The sequence below is a fragment of the Varanus komodoensis genome, unplaced genomic scaffold, assembly GCF_004798865.1.
Source record: "Varanus komodoensis strain SLA01 unplaced genomic scaffold, ASM479886v1 scaffold9, whole genome shotgun sequence".
NCBI lineage: Eukaryota > Metazoa > Chordata > Lepidosauria > Squamata > Varanidae > Varanus > Varanus komodoensis.
The window spans coordinates 22,616,134-22,628,792 of NW_025336598.1; the positions used below are offsets into that span (position 1 = coordinate 22,616,134).

General features: G+C 42.6%; 1 protein-coding gene across 5 annotated transcripts in view; it reads right to left on the reverse strand.

Annotated features, from left to right (window-relative positions):
* Nucleotides 1-9,734, reverse strand: part of CORIN (corin, serine peptidase) — a 136,784-nt gene extending 127,050 nt beyond the window's left edge. Inside the window, exon 1 of one of the 5 annotated variants that reach the window (XM_044417812.1) lies at nucleotides 9,590-9,734. Coding sequence is in view for 2 of the 5 variants with exons in the window: in XM_044417809.1 (XP_044273744.1) it covers nucleotides 9,169-9,288 (120 nt within the window). In the remaining 3 variants the exon portion in view is untranslated. Of the gene's footprint in view, nucleotides 1-107; nucleotides 306-7,477; nucleotides 7,726-7,749; nucleotides 7,912-9,168; nucleotides 9,359-9,589 lie in introns of those variants that run through there. The other 4 variants (XM_044417809.1, XM_044417813.1, XM_044417811.1 and 1 more) reach the window with 4 other exon arrangements.
* Nucleotides 9,735-12,659: the final 2,925 nt, after the last annotated feature.

A 12,659-nucleotide genomic window follows, 5' to 3' on the forward strand; every position in this document is an offset into this window, starting at 1 on the left:
CCATGGCTATTTCCCATGAAGTTCCTGCTCTCTCCCCTACTGGCTAAGTGCCAGCTAAGGATAGCTGATGCCTTCCTTTCTAAAGAGGAGACATTAGTAAGACATACCTGCAATTTGTCAGAGGTTCCATGCTTAACAGAATTTGGGATCAATCCTTTGACACCATGGCAGATGCTTGTAAACCTCCAAACATGGGGGCTTACAAGTATTCAATTGGAGATCATCTCTGCCATACCTCGCACCCTTCGTTTTCTCTAGACAGCCATTTCCAGCCATCGAGCTTTAGAACTGTGGATGAAAGAAGAATGGGACATAACTCTCTGACAACAGCCTCCTCCCCTCCCTGCCGTGCCCCTTCCTCTGCCAGGGCCAGTTGACACTTGGGTGGTGGGGAGCCAGCACAGTTATTTCTTCTTTGGCCAGAAGGGGTCTTGATGGAAGATCAGAGTCCCAGCTCCATGATCATAGGATCTTGGAGCTGAGACTCTAAAAAAATCCTATGGCTTCTCAGATGATATCAGGAGAAAATACAATTGTGCCCTTTGTATGCCAGCATATGCCATGGCATCTGATGACTACTCAATCTTGCTTCCTCCAACCAGAATGGTGACTTTATTCTTCCTCTAATTTTACCCAGATGCACTCCACAGGAGTGGAGCTCCAGCTTTTCCCAGAACTACCATGTTCATTCTCTTGAAACGCTGTGAAGATGTACACAGATCTTCTAATTTTGACAGATGTTACATGTTCCTATTCTATTGTTGGGTTGCCAAGCCAATGCAATAAAACACTTCCACTTTGTATAAAGAGTTTTTTAATATTAAATTTCAATAGTGTTTACTTCCCTACAAACTAGAAAACACATTTTCACATTTAATCTTTTTATTAACAATATAATAAATTACAATACAATATTAATGAAAATAAAATTTAGTGACCATGTGTGTATAGCAAAAAAAAAAAGAGAGGCTGGAACCACATTTTCACCTTTAGATCTTCTGAAGGGGAAAACCACAAAGTTGCCCATGAAACATTCCTAGAATTTTTAAAAATATTTTTTGTAGAGAAGGAACCAAAGCATGTATCATATTTTAAAGCTGCTCTACAGACGCCTCAACGTATTTGCATTGTTACACATTTGTTCATCCATTGTTAATAGAAACATTCTGAGTCTGACAGGCCTTTGATAACTGGAAAAACCCTCTTTAAGAATAGATGAGCGCTCAGCTGGTCTCCGTCTATATGCCTGTTACACATGCTTCAATAAATTTCCCTCTTTTTGTCCTTATGCTGAGACACAGTGCATCAGTTAGACAGCTCACGAAGCTATACAGGCCAAAAAAGTCCAGTGGTCAAAAGACCAATTTGATATATGTAAAAAACTGCTTTTGGGAAGAAGAGTCAGTATATGTTTTAAGTTCACTTCCAGGATTACAAAATACAGTGTAGGTAGAAAAGAGCTTATATGCAACATCATGCTAACCAAATTAAATACAGTTGACAGACAGGTTACAGGTACATCAGTAGCCTGTGTTATAATTGTGTATTAATGCAGCTGTCTAAAATGACTGACACTTTGGTTTAACTTCTGATCACTACTGCAAATTTAAAACCCTACTTTACTCAATAGCATGCATGAAAAGAATCTGATGGACTTCGAAAGGAACTAACTGTTCTGTCAGTGATCAGCAATCCTGTCCTGCCCTGTGCTGTCCTGTCCCGCCCTTTCCAGATCCAAAGATCATAAGCGAACGTTTAGGTAAAGTTTAAAGAGCTTTCTCAATAGACTATAAAAAGGAGAATATAAAGGCAAGATTAGGTCCAAGTACTATGCTTACAACCCTTCTGTTTTTAGGAACTCCTCAAAGACACAACAACAGATGGACCACTCCCATGACTGGAATTCTGCAGCTGGGGGATACAACCTGTTCAAGAAAAACAAAAAGAACAAAAAGGGAGGGGGAGCTGCTTTATGGTGGAGTTGGACTATATATATCTCTGCAAAGAAATATGGAAAGGCAAGCATCTGGATAAACATAAATGAAACAAGAAGTAAAAGGAATATAGTAGTGGAAGTCTATTACCGACCACCCTATCAGAGAGAACACTAAGGTGAAACTAATGAAAAGCAAATTGCCAGTGTTTCAAGGAAGCATGATGTCATTATAGGGGATTTTGATTTCCCTGATATCTACTGGGAAACTAATTCTGCCAAACATGGCCCCTCCAAGAGTTCCTAACAAGCATTGCTGACAATTTCCTCAAACAGAAAGTAAGGAAGAAATGAGAAGAGTGGCTATCCTCAATTTGACAGACAGACAGAGATATATTTATTTATTTATTTATTATTTTTATATTCCGTCCCTTATGCATGGCATCTCAGGACGGCTTACAATCAACCGTTGTACTAACCAACAGGGAAGACACAGTGGACAAAGTTGCAGCTATGGGAATTTTGAGAGAATGTGACTGTGCCATACATGAATTCTCAATTATAAAGGAAGCAAAAGCCGAATGCAGCCAAACACATACCCTGGATTTCAAGAAAGCCAACTTTAATCAGAACAATGGCAAAATTCCATGGCAAGAGATTCTAACAGGAAAAGGAGTCCAATATGGGTGGGAAATCTTAAAAAAGAGATATTCTAAAGGCATAAAGACAAACAATTTCAAAAAGCAGAAAATGCAGAAGAGAACAAACCCATGCAGCTTCACGAAAAGCTAAGAGATATTCTGATTAAAAAAGAGACATGTATAGGAAGTGGAAAGAAAGCCAGACTACAAAGGGAAAAGATAGGTAGCGTGAAATTACAGGGATGGCATCAGGAAGGCTAAAGCTAGGAATGAACTGAGACTGGTAAGGGATGCCAAGGGAAACCAAAAAAAAAAAAAAAAAGCCTTCTTCAGATACATCCAAAGTTAAACAAAAAAAAAAACACACAGAGGAAAGAAACGGGGGTTCAACTACTCAATGTCGGCAGGTGACAAAGAAAAGGCAGAAGTGCTCAATTCCTATTTTGGCTCAGTCTTCTCCCAAAAGAAACTTACAACCTTCCTAACAAAAGAGAAGTACAAGTTGAAAGTGAGAGGTGACAGCTCAAGACTGAAAGACAAATGGTCAAGGACCTTCTAGTTGGGTTAAATGAGTTCAAATCTCCAGGACCCATGGACTCCGTCCCAGAGTCATAAAGGAGCTAGTGGAAGAACTCTTGGAACCACTGTCTATTACTTGTATCTCTGAGAATTCATGAAAAACGGGTAATGTCAGACAACTGGAAAAGGGCTAACATTGTCCCTGTCTTCAAGAAAGGGAAAAAAAGATGAACTGGGGAACTACAGACCTGTCAAACCCTGGAAAAATTCTGGAGCAAAGAATAAAACAAGGTCAGCAGACACCTTGCAAATAAAGCAGCGATTACTAGAAGCCACTATGGGTTTCTCAAAAACAAATCCTGCCAGACAAATCTAATTTAATTTTCTGAGTAACCTCCCATATGGACTGTGGGAATGCTGTGGACATAATCTATCTTGACTTTAGCCAAGCTTTTGAGAAAGTGCCCCATGACATCCTGATTAGCAAACTAGAAAAAAAGTAGGCTAGACATTACAACTAGTGGCCACAAAATCAAACTCAACAAATGCTCACCCATGGCACCTTCTCAAATTGGGAAGAGGTAACAAATGGGGTGCCACAGTGTTCTGTCCTGGACCCATTTTATTAAACGATATAGATGAGGAAGTACAGGGAACGATTATCAGATTTACTGATGAAACAAAACTGGGAAGGGTAGTAAATACTTTGGAAGGAAGAAAGAAGATGCAAGGAGATCTTGACAGGTTAGAACACTGGGTTGAAAACAACACAGTAAAATTAAATAGGGATAAATGCCAAGTCCTGCACTTTGGAAAAAGAAATCAAATGTATCACTACAAGATAGGGGAGACTTGGCTCAACAGTACTGCAAAACAGAAGGATCTTGTTGTAGAAGAGAAGGATCTACTGTTGTAAATAACAAGCTAAACATGAGCTAACAGTGCAATACAGCTGCAACAAGGGCAAATGCTATTTTAGGTTGCATTAATAGAAGTATCACTTCCAAATCACATGCAGTTCTAGTTCCCCTATACTCAGCATGATCTACAAGTACTTAAAAGGCTGTCACAAAGACAAAGGACAAGATCTCTTCTCAATCATCCTAGAGTACAGGGCATGAACTAAGTTGCAAGAAACCAGATTCAGATTAGATATGAGGAAAAATTTCCTCACTATTAGAGCAGCACAACAATGGAACCAATTATTTAGGGAGGATGAGGGCTGTCCAACGCTAGAGGCATTCAAGATCCAACTGGAATGGGATGGTGTAATCTGATGTCCTGCACTAGCAGGGGGTTGGACTTCTAGGCCTTCTAATTCTAGCAGAACATTCTATAGCTACAGCACCTTCTGCTGTAAGGAAGATACCCTTACCTTATACATTTTTTGGTGTTTACCACAGTCACACCTGCTCCTTTTATATTAGACAAAATTAATACGTTGTGTGCATAATTAATGGGGAAAAAGTCTTAAAAGACCATTGTACTCATATATGCAACTTGGACATTCCCATTCCAGGCAGTTGGCTTTGACTAGGACCATGTGGTGGCAAGCAGCATTTTCAAGCTGGCAGTAGTACTACCTAGAATCAACTGGTTCCCTGTCCATATCTAGTTCAAGCTCACCCAAAACAATGGGTCAGAGCTATCTTGACAATTGAGGTATGCCCAGCAGTTAACTGAGTGACCTTCCCAGGTTTCAGCTCACATTTAGATTACTTACCAGACTATCCAAAAATGAAAATAATTAACAAGTTTCTCACAGGAAACTCTAACCATAGTAGACACCATACAGGGGGAAACAACAATAGACAATAGAAAAGAAATGACAAACAATAATGGCTGTGCAGATAAGAACCAGAAGCAAGGACAGAATGGTCATATACCACTGTCTCCTAATGATCACAATATTCTTCCATTTTTTCCACTACAGCAGTCCCTTCTAAAGTCAGGAAAGGACCACCAAGAAGACTTCTCTGTCTACTTCTAGTGCAGGGAGATATTATCAAGAGTTGCCTATTGTAACAGGACCCAAATAGAATTAAACAGTCACCAAAATAGTACATAGTCAAATAACAGAGTGCTATAAATTATCCCTGCAACTTTTCATCAATTAATTAAGTAGTCAAAAAGTGGTACTTAGATTAACTGGTGAGGACAAGAAAAAGCTAACATTCTTGCTTGCTTTCTGAAAAAAAAAAAGTATTTGTGGATATACCACCTCTTTGACAACTCATTCTCAAGGAACACTACACATGAAAACTCTCTGCTCCATCTGATTCTGTCCAAGACACATGTGCCATCAGTTACATAGCAATATTATTTCTATTTTTAACTTGGATTTTAATGTGCACTTATAACCCTCCTTGGATCCACACTATGGAGAAAAATGGGCTATAAACTTTGTGCTTATATAAATTCAAAGTGGACTGGGTGTGTATATCTGTACATGCACACCCAACTGAGTGTGTTATTGATTTAAACTGAATTATTTTGCAACTACCTACTATCAAAATCCAAACTGTTATAATTTTGCTTGTGATCTTTCTGGCTTTGAAATTATTCTCACTTTGAAATAATTCCAAATAATACTTAACAATTATGAAACTGCTCCCGATTAAGGATGGCACCGTCTATCCTGACACTGTGTACATGAGAAAAGACTTTCTGACATGTCTTTCATTTCATGTGCAGTGCCACAGTTGCAGACTGCTGTGAGAACCTAAGAGAAACTACTCTATTTTCCTGCTGAATACCTTCTAAATTTAAATCAATGCTTGAATGACTATGTCAAGCAAGGGAAAGTTTTTCCCTTTGGGAAATAAAATATTGAGAATTAAATTGATTCCTGCCATATTGCCTCTGGAGTAGGCTGCAGAAGCTATTCAGGTCCAGAAAAACCATCCAGAAATACAGTATATGGGTGACTTGAAATTTTGAAAGAGAAAGAATTGAAGTAAATTTCTGAAGACGCAAGGTACAACATTAAATGCCAGTTCTTCCACAAGCAAATATAGCTCAGAATCAGACTTCCTCCAAAAGCTGAATTGAAAAGCATACTGGGGCCTGGCAAAATCCTAGAATTTGATTAATCTAAATTAAATTGATCATATGTTTCAATTCTAGAAGTTTTAATGTGATTTCATCATTTCATAAAATATACCTAAACACAGAGCACTGTCTAAGTCTTCCTAACTGGATTAGTTCCGCTACAAGAGGACAAGTGGTAATTTGAAAAAAAGCAAACTAGAAAACCTTCATTCATAGGGAAGATGCAGCACAGGGAAGGTACCACTATTTATCTTAAAGTTACACTCACATGTGAGTTCTAAGACTTGGGCTGCAAAGAAAAAGGTGTTTCTTTTCTCCTTTATATCTTTCTTGGTGCTATTAATGTACATTGATGCAAAATAAATTATGTTAAATAATATAACTGTTCTTATAAAACAGTACTACTGCTAAGCATCACAGTATCTCTGGTGCCTCCAGGTAGAAGTCTCCAAGTATTACCAATCAGAAGGCACTGTGTAACTATTTTATCTTCAAAATATAGATGAAGCAGAAGGAAAACACAGGGGGATTACCAATAGAAGACTTACACTCTCTTCCACTGAAAATATCTGCAGATGAAGCAAGAAGCACCCATGGCTTTCAGTGAATGCTATGCTACAAAACACACACTGACAGACAACTCAGAAGTATTAGATTTGAGGAGAATTCATCTTCTCAAGGCGAGTTAGGCAAGATGAGTTGAGAGCTGTGTATCCAAGCATTACTGGGAATGTGAAGTAACTCTTCATTCATATAAGGATTAGAAACCTCAGCCAAATGCAGGAATGTGGCAATAAGGCTACAATTCTATATACCTGTCCACGGAAAAGTAGATCCTATTAAACTTGATGGGACTTACTCCCAGGTAAATCTATATAGGATTTCCTCCTTACTTAAAAATATATTTCACTGAACTCTGTAGGAGTTACTTCTGATTACTCTGTGGGTATAGGACTGTACTGACTCATGGTACTTCATGGTCCAGAAGAGGTTCCACAGAGTTTACTCCAGCTAGAACTGTAATGGACACAGGTAAATGTAAAGGCAAGTGGTGCTTTGCTGCTTTTCCCTGACCTATAAAGTTTAAGCAATTGGCAGGGAAATTCTGGTACCAAAACAGTTGGGCACCTATGTTTGGTAACCAGCAATTGGGTGAAAGCACACATGCACAAATTCACGCTAAGGGAGTTGCATGTGTGTGTTTGCTGTTCGTTCTGCATTTTCTGCTCCAGTTTGCTTTGTAATGCATTTTTTTCTTTTCCTAGGGAACTGGGAATTATTCTTGTCACTTTTGGAGAAGGAGAAGGAATCGGAAAAGAAAAATCAGACTGACACTTAAAATGCGAATTATCATCCACTGAGCGGCAGTATGGAAAGCAGGAACATGAAACTGTGTTTTTTAAATTCTGGATCCACAATCTCTCCAGGACAGGATCCTGAGGAGCAAAGCAGAGCTGGGAAGAGATCAGGCTGAAAGGGGGAAGCCCAGTGGATCTTGCCTTCAGACGGAATGGAGTAAAACCTGGCGAGGAATAAGGGGCCCACGTGATAGAGACTAGCTTGCTTCGGATGCCTTCGTTCCAGTAACGAACAGAAGAATCCAACCTGTCAGCGCTCCTACAGTCAGCAACAAGCCGGCACCCAGCATGATCGTGGTGCTTTCAAGTCGTCCACTCTGTCCATGCTCAGCCGCATTCTCTGACAGTAGTCCCTGCAGAACCCTGTGGCCCGCAACGAAGTGCGCAAACCTGACGCTGACTTTGTCCGATCGCTTCTGAAAATATGTACAGAGGTGGTTGCTCAAAACAAACAAACGCCTCTTCACATTTCTCCTGTCCGTATTTGCAACCACCAGCACACAAGCAACTAGAAACAAAACCTTTCCAAAACAACAGTCTCTCCCAGCAACTCAGCTACTTCGGATAACTGCAGTGCTAGTCAGTTTTAGCCCCAAAGTAGAACACGCGTGCGCTCCTGCCGTCCCCCCCCCCACCCCCGCCGCCCACGACCCGTCCAGCAAAAGACGGCAGGGAGGTTCATGAACCAAGTGAACCGTTTAGCTGTCTCTACTGCCTCCCTGTGTCTTTCCTGGACTCTGAAATGCGTCCCGAGGATCCCTGGTTGACAACTCATAGATAAATATAACTCCCTCCCTCTCTCAAGATACAGGAAAGGCAGCGAACTCATTTCCCCCTAGGCTGCTGAATATTTACTTAGTTTGACAGTGCACACTGGACAGGGTTGGGGTTTATTCCAAGAGAAAGGAAGGAATGTATTTAGCACCTGGCGCAGAAACCTCTCCCTTCAAATTAGTGCCGGGTTGGAACAAAAAAGGGCAAGCCTCACTGCGTGCATGGATTGCATGAGCGGGCCAGTGGTCGTGGAGTCTGAAAGTCGCAGTCCAAAGCATTTGGAGACCACCAGGTTGCGGACCCCTGTAAAGGCGCGTGGAAAGTTACTTCGCGCTTGACAAGAGTGTAAATCCAGGTTCCCCGCGCGGGATCTCCTTACATCCAGCCCGTGTCCTTTGCGAGTGTTAATAAGACCACTATTAATCGCATCCATACTTTTTAAGCATACTGTAAGAGAGCGAGCGCACACCTTTCCATCCAGGTTACTGAATTTGGAAGCGCTGCCCGTTCCTGCTTCCAAATGTACATCCACCCACTGTGATTAAAATTTCCCAGGAGAAAGAAAGGGAAGGCTTGGCCTTGAGCCACCCTATTTTGGGTAGGAACGAAAGGCTTGAAGGTATCTGTGAACGGCTAGGGCAGACTCGCGGGGGTTTGGGAAGCACACGCGTCGGCGGGAGCAAGTTCCCGCTATGCGGTCCTGCGGAGACCCTTTCCGGTCGAGCGGCGCTCCCCGCCACACACGCCACCCCACCCCCAGACGGCGCGGCCGAGGCGCTGGCGCGCAGCTGAGGAAAGGCGCCCGCGCGTGGGCTTCGCCTCAGAGGACGACTCGCCGGGGCAGAGCCGCCGAAGCGCCGCAGGGGCTGCGCAGGCAGCGCGCCGAGCTTACCCGCGGGTTGGCGAGGACCTGCCGGTAGCGCTCTTGCTTCGGAGGGAGCTGGTGCAGGGCCAACATGCCGCGGCCGCCGGCGGGCTGGCAGGATCCGTGCGAGTGGGGGTGGCTCGGCATTTTGTCCGCCGAGCAGTCCACACCCAACCCCTCCCCGTGCGCACGACAATGAGCCCCAGGAGGAGAGCGCTCGGCGCCCGCACCGCGCGGCTCCTCTCCTCGGAAGCAGGGCAGGGGCCCCGGGGGCCGGCGCCGCCGGCGCGCAGGGGGGAGGCGCGTGCGGAGGGGCAGCCCGCAGGGCTCCGTCTTCGCGCACCCCGAGGTGCCAAGGCAGGCGGCGGCGGCCATAGAGCAGGCGTAAAGAAGACCTGCGGGAGAGCCATCCCCCTTCCGATCACTCCGTCACCCCCTTCCTTCGTACCTGCCCGGCGTGGCACCCTCCAGTCGCCCGAAACCGCGACTGTCCTCGTCCTAAACAGTGGGCGCTCGCCTACGGCTCAGGCTGCTCTGCAGCACGGGGCAAGCCGCCCTTTCTTCCAGCGGCGACCCTGAGCAAGAGCCGAATCCTTTTTTGATAACCCCTTGCTCAGCCCCTCCTTTCGCCTTTCCTTATGAAACAGTGTTAAGCTCTGCTTAGGGCGAGTTGGACGTATTGAGGCTTACATAAAACTCTTTCAACAAGTTTTTCGTGCTCTTCTCTCTCCAGAAGCCACCAGGGGAGGGAATGATCACCTTTTCGTCCTACCTACTTCAGAGAAAATAACTCCTAATGCAAGAAGTTAATAGTGCCTGAAAAGCCGGGAAGACAGAATGAAGCCAGAGTCATAGAACAGTGAGTTTGGAACAAGCAAAACCTAGTGTTACAACGGGCTCCTAACAGTTCCATCAAAGCCACTAGTCCTCTCCGCTGTCTTTTCCCCTAAGGATGAAATGGCACACCACACAAAAAATGGAAGCACCATATTTTGGACCAAGCCTCCCCCTGAAAAACTGATTGTGATTGCTGTGCCGAATGTGGCTATTTATTTTTGCCTTGAAATAATATTCTGTTCCAGTGAGGTTAAAGCAACTTCTCTGAGAGCAAATGCCCAATTACCCAAGTCCAGTGTATACATCTGTATCCTTTTTATGGTTCTTCTGGACATAGGCAGCTCCATATGGTTTTGGGGAATATTCTACCTGTGGTTTAGCAAGTCAGGGAGAGCAGACCAATTTGATGCTAAAGGTACAAGCTGGCACTCTGATACTAAGGTCCGCAGTGCTCAGATCCAAACCTAAACTGGTACTGCAGGATCTGCCACTTGTCCCTACATGTTCAGGGAATATAAGAACAGGCATAAGACAACTCTTCCTCATTGCAAATATCTCCTTTGTTCTTTGGGAACTGCAGTTACCACACTCCACTGTTGCATGTTTTAAATGCTCTGGTAGGGTGCAAGAAGGTTGTGGGGAGACGAAAGCAAGGCTTATCTTATGACTTTGTAACTTAAAATGAGACCACTGGTCACACAAAAGTTAAAGGGCAGCTGTTGCCACTCAAATCCATTCAAGGCCATCAGTTCACTCCAGCTCAAAAATGGGTGTTAAAACATTTGGAAACCTTTAATGAACACAGCCTTGGGGCATTTTTACTGCAAGTTACATTAGGAATGCCTGGAAGAATGAAATGCATCATTTATGAATGATGCTTATAGGATGGAAACAGAACAAGAAAGAAATATTTTAAAATAAGGCACACAATTCATCACAGATGTAGGAAAAACAGAAATACTGGTTTAGTTGTTATTTGAAAATTTTGCCTTTGAGTTATTCATGTATAACATGAAATAGGTTAGGATGAGAGTTAGTGAGCTTCATGGCCAAGTGGGGACTAGCAGATGGGCCTCCAGAGTTCCAGATCAACTCTACACTGGCTCTCCTGAGGTGTCAAAGCAGCCAGGAGAGACACACATCAAGGTGGCGGCTGTTAGAGTTGCAATTCAGCACCCTGTTCTAAGCGGTTCTTCCTCAGCATAGGTAATTGCAGTCGAGGTGTGGCCACAGAGATCCCCTGTGCCATGGAAAGACCCTTCACGGTGCAGCATTAGTGGGGGAGATCACTCATGTGGCCAACATGGTCAAAGTGGCAAAATGTTGAGAAAAGAGAGAAGACAGTGATGGTTTCTTCCATCTGTAGGTGGTATGACATCTTGTGTTGGCCTTGTAAGCCCTTTGGGCAGACCCAGGTTTATGTTCATGCATGTGTTTGCATTTATTTCATATGATTTCATCCATCTGTAATCCACCCAGTATTTCAGTTCATAACAATTATTTCATATTCAGTATCACCAAACTATACCTATTTTAGTAATTAACAAACAGATAGCATGTGTACTAAGTACATCGCTCCACAACAGCTCATAACCGGTAATTTTGTCCATAAGCTTACAGTATGTATATTCTTTTCCCATTGATGGTATATGAGCTGATTTTCAATATTGCATGCAGCTCTTTGAGTTTATATATGAAGAAATAGCCCTTCAAGAAGCAAAATGTGTGAATTTTTCCAATTCACTTTCAGACAAATATATTATCATAGTTCTTTTGCTTTTTGCAAGCCAGTACTATTATGGGGAAAAGGAAATATTTTGAGTGCCAAAATCCCCCCGTTTTCCCAAAATTTCAGCAACTACATGTCCTCTCCTGCATTATGGTCAACTTAAAGGGAAACCATATGTTATGAGCTGTCAAATCATCTTTGACCTACAGCAGCCCTATGAATGAAGTCCTTCAAAATGTCAGCTCCATTCAGCTGTTCCAAGTTCAAGGCTGTAGCTTTCTTAATGGATCCAGAAGCGTGACAGCCTCAGTTTTGTCATTTTTGCTTTGTAGGTCTGGCTTGGTTTGATCTAGGACTTGTTTGTCCTTCTGTCCATCCAGGGTATTTACAAAGCTCTCCTCCCACATCATGTTTTGAATGCATACAATAGCATGGATAATCCTGACTTTACACTTGAAACATCCTTATACTTGATTATATTTTCTACTTTCTTCATCGTTGCCATTCCAAATCATAAGTCTTCTTTGAATTTCTTGGCGGTGGTCTCCCTCTGAATTGATGACTGAGTCGAGATATATGCAATCTTTCACAATTTCAATTTCTTCATTTTTAACAATAAAGTTTTGTAGTTATTCTGTTGATATGATTTTTGTTTTCCTAATATTCAGCTGCAGTCCTATTTCTTCACTTTTATCAGTTCTTTCAAGTCATTGGTGCTTTCCACCAGTAGTCTATCATCTACAAATCTTAAATTAGTGATGTTTCTTCTGCCAATTTTCACTCCTCCTTCTGTTTCAAATCCAGCTTTCCTTATGATGTTTTGCATACAGACTGAACAGATGAGAAGATAAAATACACCCTTATCTGATGCCTTTGCCTATGGGAAACCATTCTCTTTCTCCATATTCTGTCCTCACTGTTGCTTCTTGTTTGTGATACAGGTTATGTATCA